The sequence below is a fragment of the Balaenoptera physalus genome, assembly GCF_965194825.1.
Source record: "Balaenoptera physalus genome assembly, chromosome: 19".
Classification (NCBI taxonomy): domain Eukaryota; kingdom Metazoa; phylum Chordata; class Mammalia; order Artiodactyla; family Balaenopteridae; genus Balaenoptera; species Balaenoptera physalus.
This window is the reverse complement of record NC_138900.1, coordinates 49,187,749-49,203,134: the sequence shown is the minus strand read 5'-3', so window position 1 is coordinate 49,203,134 and position 15,386 is coordinate 49,187,749. Positions and strand designations below refer to the sequence as shown.

Here is a 15,386-nt window from a genome sequence, read left to right as displayed (position 1 = left end):
CAGGGCCAGACACTTCATGTCACTCAGACTAGAGCCCCAAAGCCCCTGTCCACGTACAGCTCACCTCTCACCTGCCTATTTTTCTCTCTTTCCCTTGTCGCCTCTTCCCCATGCCTACCTCTTGCTTTCCCTTCACTGATTACATCTTGCACTAGTATATACTTTAGCCTGGTTTTATCTGGGAAGCTGTTTATGGTCAAGATAGTCCACACAGGAACTGATAACCCCCGTTTCATAAGCCCTGCCCCAGAGTTCATGTCAGAACTTGCTCTGGTGGGTGTTAACACACTTGTCCTTGGATTTACTCCCTGATTTCTTGGGCCTGGTTTCTGAGGTGGAGCCAGTGTCTGAACCTGTGCTTAGGACCTTTTGAGGTGACCTCAGCACAGGCAAATGTCAGCCATCCAGGACCCTTGAAGATGAGGCTTTCTGGGTGACCAGGGTTTCTGGATGGAAGAGAGGGAAAGATCCAAATTTTAAACATTTTGCATAAACCCATTCTGGAATGTATTAGTCTCACTTTCTTGCTTTCACAGTGGCACACACTAAACATAGCAGGCTTTCTCCCCAATTAGTGCTGTTAGACTTGAAACGAGATGACACCAAACCACTGTCCCTGAGGGCCCAGGTCTGCCTCCAGTAGTTTGTCCCTGGCCCCCTGTGGTCAGAGCGCCTGCTGCAGCACCCTAGAACCCTTTTCTTACTTGTAGCTGTTCTTGTGCTTTGGGTTCAGCTGTTAGATGCACTCCAGCTTGTTGGAAGGGTCAGCGTTAAGGATGAACAGGTGTGAGGATGTGATGTAATGGTCTCTCTTGTAAATCACCTCTGCCTGCTCAGAGTCAGGACCCTAGGGCCTCTCTGGGTCACCAGGACCTTTCTTGAGTTGTGTGTGAGGCCAGGCATCAGGCAGACCGTGGCTCCCTTTCTGGCCAGCTGTGTGACACTATGCATGTGATTTAATGCCTTGAAGCTAGTTTGCCCACCTGTAAAATGAAACAGAAATCACTTGCAGGTTGTTAGGACTCAACAGCACATGCCTAGCCAGAGTGAATGCTCAATAGATATTTGTATGATTGGATGAGCGGCAGGTCTTTATTGGTACTGGCAGGGGGCTAGGGTGTGGGGTATGGGGGAGGCGAAGCTGAGGCCCCCATCCTGGAGGGGTGCACCATGTTGTAGATTGTCCTGTTTCTGGGTTATTAAGCACTTTTTGTTTTTTTGATACAGCATTAAGCATTAGAGACAGGGGGTAGAGAGCTGGATAAAGGGATTTGGAAATTTGGGAGCGTCTGGCCGAATTGGAGGACAAGGGTGTAGAGAGCTGAGGACGACCAGGCTTCCTCTGTAACCTCTTCAGTTTTGCCCTCAGAAGGCCCCTTGCTTCACTGATGCAAGACAGACCAGTCCCTCATGATCAGACTCATGCTCGCCTTGTCTCCATTCTGGCTTTCCCGACTCACGTCCACCTCAGTCCTATTCTTGTTCTTTGTGACACATTTCTCCATGGCTCTGCAGATGCCTGCAGCCTATTCCCTCAGGGATCAACGGCTGCGGGAGATGCGGACCAGGAGTCTGAGGCTGTTATTAAATCGCGTGGAGCCAGAGCAGAGCCTCTGGCTGTTGACGGTGCCATCCTCCCTTTGGCCACAAGGTGGTGGAACAGGACCATTCCGCTGCCTGAGAGCCAGGGAAGGGGGTGTGGCTGGACCCACTGGTGCATCTCCTCTGCTTCTCTGTGCAGCACCTGCCTTTAGCCGCTGTCCCTTGGGACTCTGCCCTGGGCCCTACTTCCCTTACCCAAGCCCCAGTTGGCCTTCCCAGATTAAGTAGGGCTCGTGGCTCAGTGTCTCCTGTCTGTCCATCTCTTCCCACCCTCACCTCCCTGTGCCCCAGCTTCCTGGGTTAGGAGGGGAAGGCCAGGGAGAATTCCCCGATGCTGTCCACCTTGTGCCCAGTGTAGGCTGCTCCAGCCTTGACCACCAAGCTGTCCTTGTTTACTTCCACCTGGGTCATGCTGGCAGTTCTCAGAGTCGGAGCGGCAGCTTCAGCTTCAGCACAGCGTGCTAGCTATGAACCAAGGGTCTTGGGGGCTCCAAGTAGGAGCTTGAGGCTGCCCAGGAGTCAGGGCCACGCTTCCTAGGCTCCCAGAAGCACCATCCTTCCCCAGGTGGCCTCCACTTTGGTCCTGTTACTCTGGTCCCTCCAGGAGATGGGAAATTCATCCTCAGGACGGACTCCTCTCCTCCAGCCTTCTTCAGCGCTTTGGGGGACATGTAGGGGTGCATGTGGCACATACAGGTACATGTGTGTAGGGTGACTCTGGGAGAGGCCCAAATCAGGCACCCCAGACTCTCTAGAGTATAGGTACATACAGTCATGTTATCAGGTAATTGACAACTCTCCACCCTGCACCCCAATTTGGAGAGGTCTTTCCATTGGCCTCCCTGGCTTCTGCCTCATCCAACACCGACTCCTTAGTTGATTTAAAAAAAATAAACAAAAAACTATCCTGTGTGGGAATATCGGCCTTCCTCTTCTTTTAGAGGCAGGAAAATCAAGGCCCTGAAGGGCCATTTAGTAGGCTGGACCTGACACCTGCTCTGCCCATCTGCACTCAGCACCCTGCAGCTCAAGGGGCTGGGGTGGGGCTGCCCCCGTGTGAGTGTGGGTGGTCCTGAGGGGTGGCAGGCAGACCTGTGGCGGGGAAAGGGATGCGTGGAGGAGCAGCCCTGACTGGGTGCCGGGCACTGCTTTCCTGGCCAACTCTGGCCTGGCCCTGGGCCAGACCTTGTCCCCCCTTGGCCACTCAGGCAGTGATTTTCAGGCTTTGACCTCAGCCGAGGCTTCGTGTTTGGCTGGCGGATGGGGCTTTCCCCTCCAAGGAGTCATCTGTGGTGTCTTTGCTGCTGCAACTCAGCTTTTCCTGCTTGCCACTGCTCCACAGCCCCGGGCCTCCCCGGCACCTGCTGTGAGCTCTGCCAGGGCTGCTTCCTGGATACCCAGGCCTCTGGCCTCACCCTGAGCCCCTGTGTGGCCCTCAGGGGCTGGGGTTGCACAGAGTCAGTGAGATCCAGGTCTGATCAGGGTTGAGAGTGTCAGAGTTGGCCAGGCCCCTGGAAGTAACCTTATCCAACCCTCTTATTTTACCTGGGAAATTGGCTTCAGGTGAGGCCCAAGGCCTTGCTTATGGTCTCCTGACACCCGTCTTGCTCCTCCTGTCCAGTCACTGTACATTTTTTGATTCTTTCCTTCATTTGTTCACTGAAGGCTGCCTGGACGATGCTTCTTTGTGCCCGGCCCCCAACTCGGGACGGGGTGCTCAGGTGAAAGAGACCCTGATTCTGGGGCCCTTGCCATTCCCCCAGGGCTTGCCACATGGTATCTAGCGTGGGAATTAAGGGTTGGGAGTCGAGGAATACAGGTGAGCTGCGACCCATGACCTGGCACACAGGGCCCAAGGATGCCAGTCATGGGTCGTAGCTCACCCATTTCCCGCACCTTCAACACTTTAGACTCCAAGCGAGATGCCGTGTGGCAAGGCCTGGGGAAAGTGGAGTGCTATGAGATTCCCGGAGAAGGTGACCACCTCTCTCCCAGGGCCGGCCTGAGTGCTGATCAGACTCAGTCTGGTGTGTCACTGCTTCCCCTGCGTGTTTCCTGTCAGCCCCTTGAGCAGGGTGGGTGAGGGGGTCAGGGGTCCTGGACAGGACCAGCTTGGATGCTGCTGTTCCTGCCACCTCCTGCCTGGCCCAGGCCTCTTGGGTCTGCTGGGCATGAGTATGGAAAGATCAACTCTGCTCCTGGCCCGGGTTGCTTGGTCTTGTTTCTGTGAGCTGCAGAGAAGGAGCCTTCGTGCTGAGAACAGCATGGCTCGCAGCCCCAAATGAGGCCTGATCCTGAGAGCCCATCCATAGGGCCTAGGTCTGAGCACAGTGAGTATTTCCATAGCTTGGACTCTAGGTACCGTGGAGCCGGCAAGATGCTCCAGCCAGGATCCAGCCTGACCTGGCTTAATTTCACAGGAACAGCAGCCCCTGGGACCCTAAAACTGCTTTCCCCTAGTTGAAGTGAGCTCCATCTTTTCTTAGGGTCCTTCCTCCAAAGGACTGTGCATGTAGAACAGAAGCCAAGCATCAAGGGCAGAGAGGATTGCTCAGGCGGTGTGGGCCAGTGGACCCAGGAGCCAGACATGGGCATGAGTGAGCTTTTGAGAAGCTCCCTGCCACAGCTGGCCTTTCCTGGGCTGCCTGGCACCTAGCCACGCAGGGCCACTTCACCTCTTCTCATTCAACACCCAGGCAAACATACATCTTTGGGAAAGTGAAAAGAAGCTCTTCGCTCGCAGCCCCAGGTCCACTCCAGCCTGCATGCACTGTAACTGTGGTGGTAAGCCTGGAGAAGAAAGAGCTTGTTCAGGGTCAAAGTACAGGGCAGCAGCAGAGGTGTGGGCCCTGCCTCCCAGGGCGAGGCTGGCTCGCTTGATTCTCAGTCTGGGCTGTGGAGGGCAACAAGGGAAGCTGCCCTGCAAGCCCTGTGTCTCCTGGGACATGCCAGTTCCATGGAGCCCTGGGTGCGGACGTCCTGGTGAGGGGCTATCCAGGTGGATCTCCACTCAGTCAGAGGAGAGCTTCTTGGAACTTGCCCTGGGTGCAGCAGTAACCAGTTCTGCCCCTCCCTTTGGCACGTGGGACTGTCACCTGCCTGGCACCCTCCTGACTGTTGGATGGGTTGACTTCCTCATGGGCTGTGAGTGATGCTTTCATTCTCCCAGCTGCAGGGACGAGGTGTTCCTGAGGGTAATTACATGTGCTCTGTCACCACCTGCCACCTGTCTCGGAGCAAGGAGAAGGGTGGTGAACCTTGCTGCCACCTAGACAGCAGACATCCTGCTGCCTCCTAGACAAGGGGAGTGACACTCCCGCTTATCAAATCTCTGATTCTGATATGCTGGTGGGTGGTGTCACTGACCCTGGTGTCATCCGGGCCACTTCTACAAATCGGCCCCATCCCCCTTCTGCAAATGCCGCACCTCACTGAAAGGCCTCCAGTATGAAACAAAATGCCAGCCTAGGGACCTAGGAAGGAGAACTCACTGTCCTTTTCCTGCAGGATCTCTGCCTCATGCCAACTGAAACCCAGTAACTTGCATGTGGCCGTGCCAGCAGTAGCCTCCAGGTTCTTCCCGAGACTGCTGGCCCGCCAGCCCGGGGGCTTCCCACGGAGCAACAGCTGCCCTTGGCTGCACCAGCTCCCGCCTGCTCCCGAGGACGGCAGGGCAGTAGCTCACCATGTGGTGGGTGGTGCAGAGTTGGGTCCTAGCCTCTGTCCGGGTCCTTGGGGTCGGGCTGCCCAAAGCTCTGTATGATCCTGCTCATAGGTGAGGTGAGACATGGACTTAGGGACAGGAGTCCCAGATTTTGAGCCCACTTTGTTCGTCCTTCCCCAGGAGATAGCAGAGCGTGGCCTGTGCGTGTGCGTGCCCATGCTGCACAAGGGCCCCTGGGGAGAGGACACACCAGAGCCCTGGGGAAGGGTCGGGACCATGGGAAGGAAGGGCAGGGGCACCCTGTGGAGCGCTGAGTGGGACGGCCTGAGCAACAGCCTGGAGTCAGAACACAGACCACCTGACTGGGACTGAGCCTCTCCGTTGGGGAGCTCTGGGTGGAATCCTCTCTGTGGAGCTCTGGGTGTGCCATGCCATGCTCAGTTTTCTCTGTATAGCACTGTCTCTGTTCAGTGTCTACCCTCGGAGGCTGGCACTGCAGGGCCTTTCACCAGGTGACTGGCCAGGAGCCTGGGTCCAGAGATTCCACCAGCTGCTCAGGGCCAAGCTGTGGGACAAGATTTGAACTCAGGTCACTGTGGTCCCAAAGCCCAGGGTCTCTCTCCCTTGTCCCACTAAACCACCTAAGGAGCTGTGTCCTGAAACCAGTGACCTGGCAAAATGGGGCTTCAGAGAGGGGCTGTGGCTGTGCATGGACCTTGTCCTGGGCTAGCAAGAGGCCATGGACACCTCAATTTGGGGTGGGGGCAATGCCAAGGCTCTGGATGGGGAATGCCAGGCGACACCTGAGGGAGGGGAGGAAGAGCTGGTATTTGATAGGAAGAGTTGGAACCCAGGGCTAGTCAGTTACATGAGGTCTACAGGGAGCCTGTGATGGGCCCTGGTGAGGAGGATGGGGAGTGAGGAGGATGCTTAGTCCGTGCTGCAGCCCCCAGGTAAACCCAGGGTTAATGGTTTCCATGCTGTGGCTCCCACGCTGGGAGTTCCAGATGTGGTGCTCTGACCCTGCAGAGCCAGCCAGGCAGTGCACACATCTGCTTTGGAGCTGATCTGAAGAAAAGAGGTCTCCCCCACCCCCAGAGCCTGGGGAGGAGACTCAAACACAGTCCATTTGCTGAGGGGGTGGTTATGGCTCCGTTGGGCCACCAGCCTGGCCGTCTGTCCACATCTGTCCATTTGTCTGAGTTTCCCTGCTTTGAGCCCCTGGAAGTTGCAGCATTAGAGAGCCCTTAGGGCAGAACGAGCACTGGAGGTAGAGCCCAGGTCCAGTCCCTTCAAAGCAGTCCCTTCACCTGGGCCCAGCGAAGTCGTAGAACAGGCTCCAGGGCTCCACCACCCTTGCAGGGAGTGGCAGGATGGGCACGCTAGGCTCTAGGGAGCATATTTGCACATCTGGTTTCACTCAGCGGGCCTCAATTCCTGAAAACCCCTGAGCTCCCCAGGAGAGCATCGTTGAGTGACCTCTGGAAAAGCAGAAGTGAAGTCTGGGAACACACTGTCCTCTCACACTGTGCCGTGGCCAGCTGGCCAGCAAGGCCCCTCCGTGGGCCATGAGGCTATGGGTGAGTCTAAAGCAGGGGGCCGCCCCGCCTAGTGTACTGTGCCAGGGCTGCCTCTGTGCCTGCTGGGCCCCTGGGGCAGCGTAAGACCAATCCCTGGCCCGGGCCAAGACCCTCCCTCCCTGCCTCCCTGGGGCCCTTGCTGCAGAGGCTTGGGGACTGGAGACGCCGTGTGCTGCCTGCCCCTGGGAGCCCTGGTGGGGCTGAAATATCACTTTCAGGGCTGGCAGGATCTGGGAAAGGTTTCAGGAAGTGGATGGGAGACAGGGTTGCCCAGCTGCCACCTCTCAAGGTCTGGCTGGAGCTGGCTGCCAAGCCCACACTTGGTCCCTCAGAGAGCAGAGAGTGTTGGACAGGCTAGGGGTCCTCATGCCCTCCTGCTAATCAGGGGCGAGAGTGGTAATCAGAGGTGCTAGCTGGGGCCTGGGCTCTGCTGGTGAGGGGTCCTGGCCCAGAAGACCTGGGTAGGGGGTTGGCAGGCAGTGGAGGGACAGGTGGCAGCTATGGGGCCTCCTTGAGTCTGGCATGGCCCTGGGAGGAACAGTCATGCCAGGTGGGTGTTGGACTACAACCTGCCCAGGCGCCTTCAAAGAGCTCAGCTGGATCCTGCTGGAGCAGGGCAATGGTCTTTGACACAGACAGTCTCAAGGTGGACAGGGGTGCCCTGTGGAGGAGGGAGGGCAGGGCTCTCACTTGCCAGGCTGGGGTGTGCCCTCCCAAACCAGCCTCTCTGGCTGGGCCTGAGGAAGCAGCCCTGTTTCCTGGACTTCAAGGGCTTCTCTCGCGGACACCCTGTGGACTTGCCTGGAGCACTTGCTTGGGCCAGAGATCACAAGCAGGTCGCCCTAACTGGAGAATAGCACCGGTAGAGCAGAGAGTCAAGCAAGGGCTAAGGCCGAGGCAGTGCTAGGGCTGAGGGTGTGGGGCCTCACAGGCTGGGGGGAGGAGGCCAGGCTCTGGGGCCACAGGGGCTGCTGGGTAAAGGTGAGAGCGACACGTTGGAGTTGGAAGACAACACTCTGGTGATGGTATGGAGAGTGGACTTGGGAGCTGGGAGCCAAGATGTGGGGCAGGAGACCAGCAAAAGGGCACCGTGGCGGTGAGGAGGCCGGAGCGGCCCCAGGAAGTGAAGTTGGGGGGATAGTCACCAGAACATTGGGATAGGCAACACTGGGAAGCAGAGGAGGCCTGGGAGGGTCCTGGGCGGGGTTGAGGGGCCCTGAGGAGCTGGCCCAAGGCCCTCAGGGGAGGCTGCAGGCAACGGGAAACTGAGCTGATTGGCTTCCTCTGAGGAGGGCTTTAGGTCGTACTGCAGAGAGAACTTCCTGACAGCAGCAGCATCTTCTTGGACATGAGAATTCAGCCTCTGAGGAAGTCTTTTGCTGTGAGAGATCCCAGACTGGCCAGACATTCCTGATGCTGGGCCATGGATGGGAGGATCTGGGGTAGACAGCTGGGCTTATGGGTAGACCAGAGCAGTCCCCCACATCTGTGCTAACCAGAACACTGCTCACGCCTCAGCCCAGGCACGTCTGGGGCTCTCGGGCTGTCACCGAGGCTTTCAGGCTTCCCAGCTCAGGGCACAGAGCAGAATTAGCCCCTGCCTTCCCAGAGCCCCTGGCGTCCTCATCTGCCCTCGGGGGCTGGGCCAGGGCTGGGCGGCCGAGTCTCCCACAAAGCTCTCAACAAGTTCCAGGCCTCTTCTGCTATGCTCTGATCCCACCCCCAGTCACACCTCCTCCACATCCCTCGGAGAGAGCAGGAAGCTGGAGGGGAGGGGGCTGGTTTCTAATGGGCCTGTCCCAGCCCTGAGGACTGTGTAAAGGGCTTGGGGCTGCCAGCCACTGGGCCTGGCCGCCAGGTTTCTTGAACAGGGTCAGAGCTGGTTCAGAAGCCCTGTGTGGTCTGAGCCAAAGAATCGGCTAGCCTGCCTGCCTCCAAGTTGCCTTCTTGGCTGGTGGGCTGTCCCCTCACCCTGGGTCACAGGGAGAAGTGGGTCTTGGCCAGGGGAAGTGGTCTGGAATGGCCCTCTGATGTCGTCACTGGGGGCTTTTAAAAATGAGTTTCCTGGTAAGGAAAACTCCTCAGGCCTCGGGCAGGATTCTCGGTAGAATCTCCCAGGTTTGCTCTGATTCGACAAACACTAGCAGAAACCACCCGGTCGTCTGTGTTCCAGCAGCCAAGTCCCCAGATGCAGCGTCAGCAGAACGCAGTAGCCAAGACACAAGGATGTTTGCTTTAAGGCCCATGCTAAGACCCAGGGGTGGGGGGCATGCAAAGGAGAGTCCACCCATCAGCTTTGCCCCTCTTATTTTATCTTATTTTTTTAAATTTTATTTTATTTGCCCCTCTTATTCGCACGTACTAGCTTCTGAAGGAATGGCTGGCACCACAAGTGATGCCAGAGGGGTTATCCGTGAATCATGACAGTCTAGGGCCCCTGTCAGGTGGGCGGTGAGTGTCCAGGTTGCCTCCGAGGCTGTGGAGGGGCCTGCCATGGCCCCTCTTACCTCTCTGCCACCTGCCAGCTCTTCTGGAACTGAAGTCTGCCTGGGTAGCTGGGTCCATATCTGAAAGGCCCATCCTGGGCCAAGGGCCATGGGAGAATGGTCAAAAATGTAAGGGGTGGGGGAGGAGAGGAGACTAGAGTTGGGGATGGAGAGAATCCACCAGGTCTGATCTATATCCCCAGCCTCTCTATGCTTGACTGTGGGACTCTGGACACGTTTCATGTTTCCTCTGATTTCCCTTTTTTGAGTCTGTGAAATGGGCATGGCTGGCGGGTCCAGCACATAGGTTGCTCCTGGCATGGCGCTAAGTATTCAGCAGGGCCCATCTGTTTCCAGTTAGAGTTGGTCTTGGTTCCCGCCTTGTGTTGGGATGCTGCCTCCCACCTCATCAGTGCCAGGTGTTGAATGGAGTTGGTGGGGGCTGGAGAGGAGAGAGGGTGCTTGGTGGTGGGGGACTTGGGGAGCGAGCCTGCCCAGGGAGGGCAGCCCCGTGGAGCAAGTGAGGCTGGGGCACAGAGGTTTCACGCGGCTGGAGAGCTCGGGCAGCTCTAGTGTAGGTGTGGCACGGCACTTGGGGAAGCCTTCCGGCAGCAAGTGCAAGGATGCCAGGTGAGGGGTTGTCGGGAGGCCTGGCCCCTGGATGCTTTGGAGGATAGGAATCAGGAGGCCGGGCTGGGGTCCAGGGCCCAAACTCACTGTCCCAGAGAATAGTGGGACCACTGGCATGAGGGTCCCTGCCAAGAGGACTGGGTTTTGCCCTGTGCATCTGGTATGGCTTCCAAGCCCTGGCTGTGGCCTGTCACCGCCTGAGAAGGGCTCTTTGCTGGCTGCAGTGGCTGGATGGATAAACGGACAGGCTTGAGCTGGCAGCTGCTGCGCCAGACCGTCTGACCCAGAACACCACATCCCGGCCTGGGCTTCCAGCTGCTGTCCGCGCTGTGGCTTCCCCTAGTGGGGATTGGAGCACCTACTTTGCCCGGGCCAGAACTCCCTGCCCACTAGTTTTTTCAAGTATCACAATGTTTACTGATAGATAAAAGATGTAAAAGCAGGGCATATGACATGACTTGATAAATTAAGTAGAGTTAATTTCAGTATGAAAATAAGAGGGACCAATTCATATTCTCACCATTTGTTTCATACCCACAAAAACCACTTCGAGGGCATTAATGATCTCTCAAAACTTATCAGTTTTGTGCAAGTAAACCATGTTTCTTTTTTTTTTTTTTAATAAACTTATTTATTTATTTTTAATTTTTGGCTGCATTGGGTCTTTGTTGCTGCGTGCGGGCTTTCTCTAGTTGTGGCGAGCAGGAGCTACAGTTCGTTGCAGTGTGTGGGCTTCTCATTGCGGCGGCTTCTCTTGTTGTGGAGCACGGGCTCTAGGCGCGTGGGCTTCAGTAGTTGTGGCTCACGGGCTTAGTTGCTCCCCAGCATGTGGGATCTTCCTGGACCAGGGCTCGAACCCGTGTCCCCTGCATTGGCAGGCGGATTCTTAACCACTGCACCACCAGGGAAGCCCCCCATGTTTCTTTAAAAAAAAAAAACACAAAATACTTGTGCACTTATCTAGAGTCAGGGATATTAAAAGCTAGTTTGTAAAACCCATCACTAGAGGTGGAAATACAGGGTTATGCTAATACAGCGAAATCCCTCAATTAGAGTTAAGAATTTTTCTGTAACAACCAAATGGTTAATCAAATACTGCAACAACTCAAGCATTACTGAGCAAAGCACCTTCTTACCCCATGCCTTATTCCAGGTGTAGGTGGGCCTTGGCCACACTGGTGAGGAGGGGGAAGAATGGACCCAGGGCAGGGCTCACAGCAGACGGCCGGGGGTGAGGATGGAGGAGTGTGCACACCTCCTGGGCAAAATGGCAGTGGGGTCCACGGGGCAGAGCAGGGGGCTGGTGGCTTCTCCCTGCTCCACCTTGCCCTCAGTTCTGTCCCCCTTTTGGGTGGCCGCCGGAAAAAAGGTATGAATGGTAGAGCGATAGCAAAGGCAGCGGATGATGAAGGCCTCTTGCAGGCCTCACGAGGTTCAAGTCCACTCTGAGTGCCCAGGAGCCACAGAGGACAGGAGTGCTGACTGCCACCCGGGTGCAGGTAGAAAGTGGCCACTCCGACGGTACGCACCCCTCCCTCCCTTCCTCCCTCCCTCCACGCCTCCCTCCCATATACTCTTCCGTCTCTTCTTTGGCACACCTGACTCTGGGCTAGGAGCATTCTCCTCCTGATGGGGTACAGGAGGAGGGGCACCACAGGGATCCCCTAAGTCTGTAGAGCGATGATGTGCCCCACTCGCCCTTCCTCTCTAAGCAGCCCGGTATAGCATGGCCCTCCAGGTCCACAGACACATGGGGAGGCCTTAAGCCGGGGCAAGGGGGGCGGTGCTTGTGGAAATGTTCACAGGTGTCACCCTTCCTGTCATCCTCTGGGCAACCTTCCAGGGCACAGAAAGCATGTATTCCTCAGTCAGCAGAAGCCAGCCTCCGCTGTTGGGCCTTAATCCACACTTGCATGCATATGCACACATGGGTCCTTCCTCAGCCACTGTCCTTGGTACTGCCATCACTACCGCAGTGTCTCCCATTTCAAAGCCCAGGAGCAAACCCTCCTGCTGTCTTCACCAACCCTCTTCCCAGTCTTCCATTTATTCCACAGTTACTTACTGAACATGAAAATGCACCAGAACATACTGTGTTCTAGGCTCTAGCATACTGCAGTGACCCAGAGTCCCTGCTATCGTGGTTTATGTGCCCCGTGCCAGGTGGGATGTGATGTGTTACAAAGAAAAATGGCACAAATGAAGGGACAGAGTGGTGGGGCTATAGGAGAAGCCTCTGAAGACGGGCATTTGAGGAGAGCTCATCACTTGCCAAGCAAGGGGACAGGGAAAGGCCCTGAGGTGAGGATGTGCAGATGCATGATGGGGTCTGCCTGGTGTTTTAAGATCGCTCTGGCTGCTGGGTGGAGAAGAGACTGGGGGATGGGATGCACGGGCAACAGCTGCGAGACAGGTTGTTGCCACAATTCCCCTGGGACTCACCTGTCCTGCCTCCCCAGGGCCCTTCCGCTCTGTCCTCTCCTCCCTTTTCCCTCACCCCTGCTCTGAAGAGCTCAGGAGAGCCCGTGGGCCTGGCTTGCCTGCCTCCAGCCACTCCTCAGGCAAGGCCAGTCTTTCTCCTCAGCCTCATCTCCCCCTCACACCACTCATTTGCCCTTTAGGCTACTCCTCACTCATGCCATCCTGCTAGCTGCTTCCTTTGCATTTTCCTGTCCCTGCGTTTTGCCTGGCCCAGCCTGGAGTGTCCTCTCAGCCCTATCTTGGTGCCCTCTCCACGTTACCCTTGGCCTGGGGCATGTCCTTCATTTCATATGCATTGTTTCTGCCTGGGGGTACGTTGGCTTGCTCCTTTAACCATGAGGCTCTGGAGGGTAGGACCCATGTCTTATTCTGCTTTAAGTTAGGGCCATCCTGGAGCCCACCATGCAGGAGAGCCTCAAAGGCTGTGGGTTGTGAATGGCACCTTGGGTTGGGGTTTCCCAGGTTTTCTTGTCGTTTGGGGGAACAGTGGTTCTACTTGTACTTGGACTCTGGGGCCCAGTGTCCTGGCTTTGGCCTGACTGCCCTGGAGTAGGCTCTGAGCCAACAGGGAGGTGGAGGCAGGGACAGGAGGTCAGGGTAGCAGCAGGGCACAACTGCAGGAGAGGGTCTGGGACCCAGAGTCGGGGTGAGGACAGGGACTTGGGGTCCTGGGGAGGCTCAGCACGGCCAGCTCTCACCCCCCACCCTTGGGTTTCAGACCTGAAGCTGCACCTGCAGAGCACTGACTACGGCAACTTCCTGGCCAATGAGGCATCACCGCTGACAGTGTCTGTCATCGATGACCGGCTCAAGGAGAAGATGGTGGTGGAGTTCCGCCACATGAGGAACCATGCCTATGAGCCGCTCGCCAGCTTCCTGGACTTCATTACGTGAGTGTTCTGTATAGTGCCTTTTCCCCCCACTGGATGGGGCAGCTCCTCTGTCAGCAGGGTCCTCCTGGGTTGGGTGGCTGGGCTGCTCATTCAACAATGCTGGGCCCAGGCCACCACCTACAAAATGGGGTCACCAGCCACTTCACTGCTGTCTGGGAATCTGGTGGGCAGGCCCGAGTGTCCCACGCTGTAGTGCTGGATGAAGCTGCTTTCCCTGCGTCCCTGGTGTCAACAGGGATCAGGGATGACAGGAGCCCTTTCCCTCGTTCACCCTATAACACTCACCCTGAACACTCACCAGGCCCCCACTGCCCATGATGGGGTCGGGGGATGGGTAGAGCTTTGAAGAGTCAGGTTTTGGGATGGACCATTCAGGCCCTGTGACCCTGTGTGGGCTGAGGCTGTCCTCTGTCGTCTCTGACCATGGCCCTGGGTCTCAGGGAGAAGCGGGGCAAGGCGGAGAGGGTGCTGAACACCTGGCCACCTTTCCCAGTTCTGGCCCAGGCCCACATGCTAACAACCCTTGGCTGCCCAGCGTTCTTCATGTCTAATCCTTGGGTGCAACCCTGCCTCCACTAAGCTCCTGGAGAAGAGGAAAGGACCCTGAGACCTACAGGCTGGGGAGGGCACTTGGACGAGACAGCCTCTGCTCGCCAGGTGTGCCTGTGGAAACAGGGAGATAGAGAGGCCCCTTCTGCCAGGATGGCCCAGGAGCCATGAGCCAGGACCTGGTGGACAAAGAGTTGGCCCTGGCCCAGGGGGCTGCCCAGCGCAGGTGGTGGACAGAGACATCGGTGGCTGGCTTACATGAGCGTGCTCTGCACTGCTGGAGTGTGAGTGTGTGTTGTGGGGAAGCCTTTCCAGGAGCTCTTCTGGGTACTGTCTAGCTTTAACCCTTCCCTGCTGGTGGGACCCCCAGATCCGTGGGACCTGGCATACCTCCTACACTTACACTTGCAGGGACAGGGCTGGATGCCTGCTGCTTGGCCTGCTTCCCACCCCCAGCCAGGAGCAGCCATTTACTCGAGATCCACTTGCTCAAGTAGGGGCTGCAACCAGAAGGGCTCTATCCTTGGGTTGAGGCCACAGGCTGGGACACTTGAAGGGCTCAGGCTGGGAAGCAGGCTGTCTCCTGGCCACAAGCCTCCTTCCGGGGAACCTCCCTGCTGTCCTGGCTGGATCCATATCATACTGCCCTGGCCCCCGTCAGGGTACAGCCGACATGGTCCTTCTGGGCAGGAGGCCAGAGATGGCATGTGTCTCGTGCTGCCACATTGGGGGTCATACTGCAGTGCCCATCTGTCAGTCAACCCCTAGCCTGGGCCTGGGTGTCCTTTACCCCAAGGCCAGAACTGAAGGACATACCAGGAAGCAGTGCGTTTATTGCCAGAGCCGAGCCTTCACCTTGTTTGCACAGGGCTCCTTCAGCTTCCTGGTGAATGTTCTGGCCTTGCTAGCTAGGCTGGCCAGAGGAGACCGACCCCATGCCAGTGGTCAGAGGGCAGATGTCATCCATCCTGCTGCCTGCTTGGCCACCTGCCTGTGCTGCCAGCCCCTGGCCTGTCTTGGTGCCCTCAGAGGCTTGGTCTTAGCCTGCCAGGCCATGAAACTGGAGAGGGCTCTGAGCGTGACTGAGGCTGCATGGCCGCCAGCTGTTTGCTGGAGGTTGGCTGCAAGCACCAAGCATGCTTAAAGCAGCCAAGCACTATGCTGTGGCAGGCTGTCACTTCCCCGCCCCTTCCATTCATGGGTGATTGTGGCTCACAGTCTTCCCATCCCCTCAGTCCTGCTCTGTCTCAGGAAGAGCTCGGCAGCCACGTGTCAGCCTGTCTGAGCCTGTGGCTGCTCGTTCATGACCTCGTCATCTCCAGTGACCTGCTCCTCTGCTCTCCACTTCAGCCACCCCCACGATGGCTGCCCAAGAACATGTCACCACCTGGAACTGCTCCGGCCCTGAAATCGCTGAGTCAGGCACCCCGTCTCTACCCACAGCCTTCAGGCCTTCCAGCCCACTCTCAGCCCCTTGTGGGACATGGGTTCCGGACTCAGC

General features: G+C 57.2%; 1 protein-coding gene across 3 annotated transcripts in view; it reads left to right on the top strand.

The window, feature by feature from the left end:
- Positions 1–15,386, top strand: part of ATP6V0D1 (ATPase H+ transporting V0 subunit d1) — a 38,503-nt gene that overhangs the window by 10,333 nt on the left and 12,784 nt on the right. For all 3 annotated transcript variants that reach the window (XM_082439735.1, XM_082439734.1, XM_082439733.1), the window contains exon 2: positions 13,162–13,333. In XM_082439735.1, the coding sequence (XP_082295861.1) occupies positions 13,162–13,333 (172 nt within the window). The remainder of the gene's footprint in view (positions 1–13,161; positions 13,334–15,386) is intronic.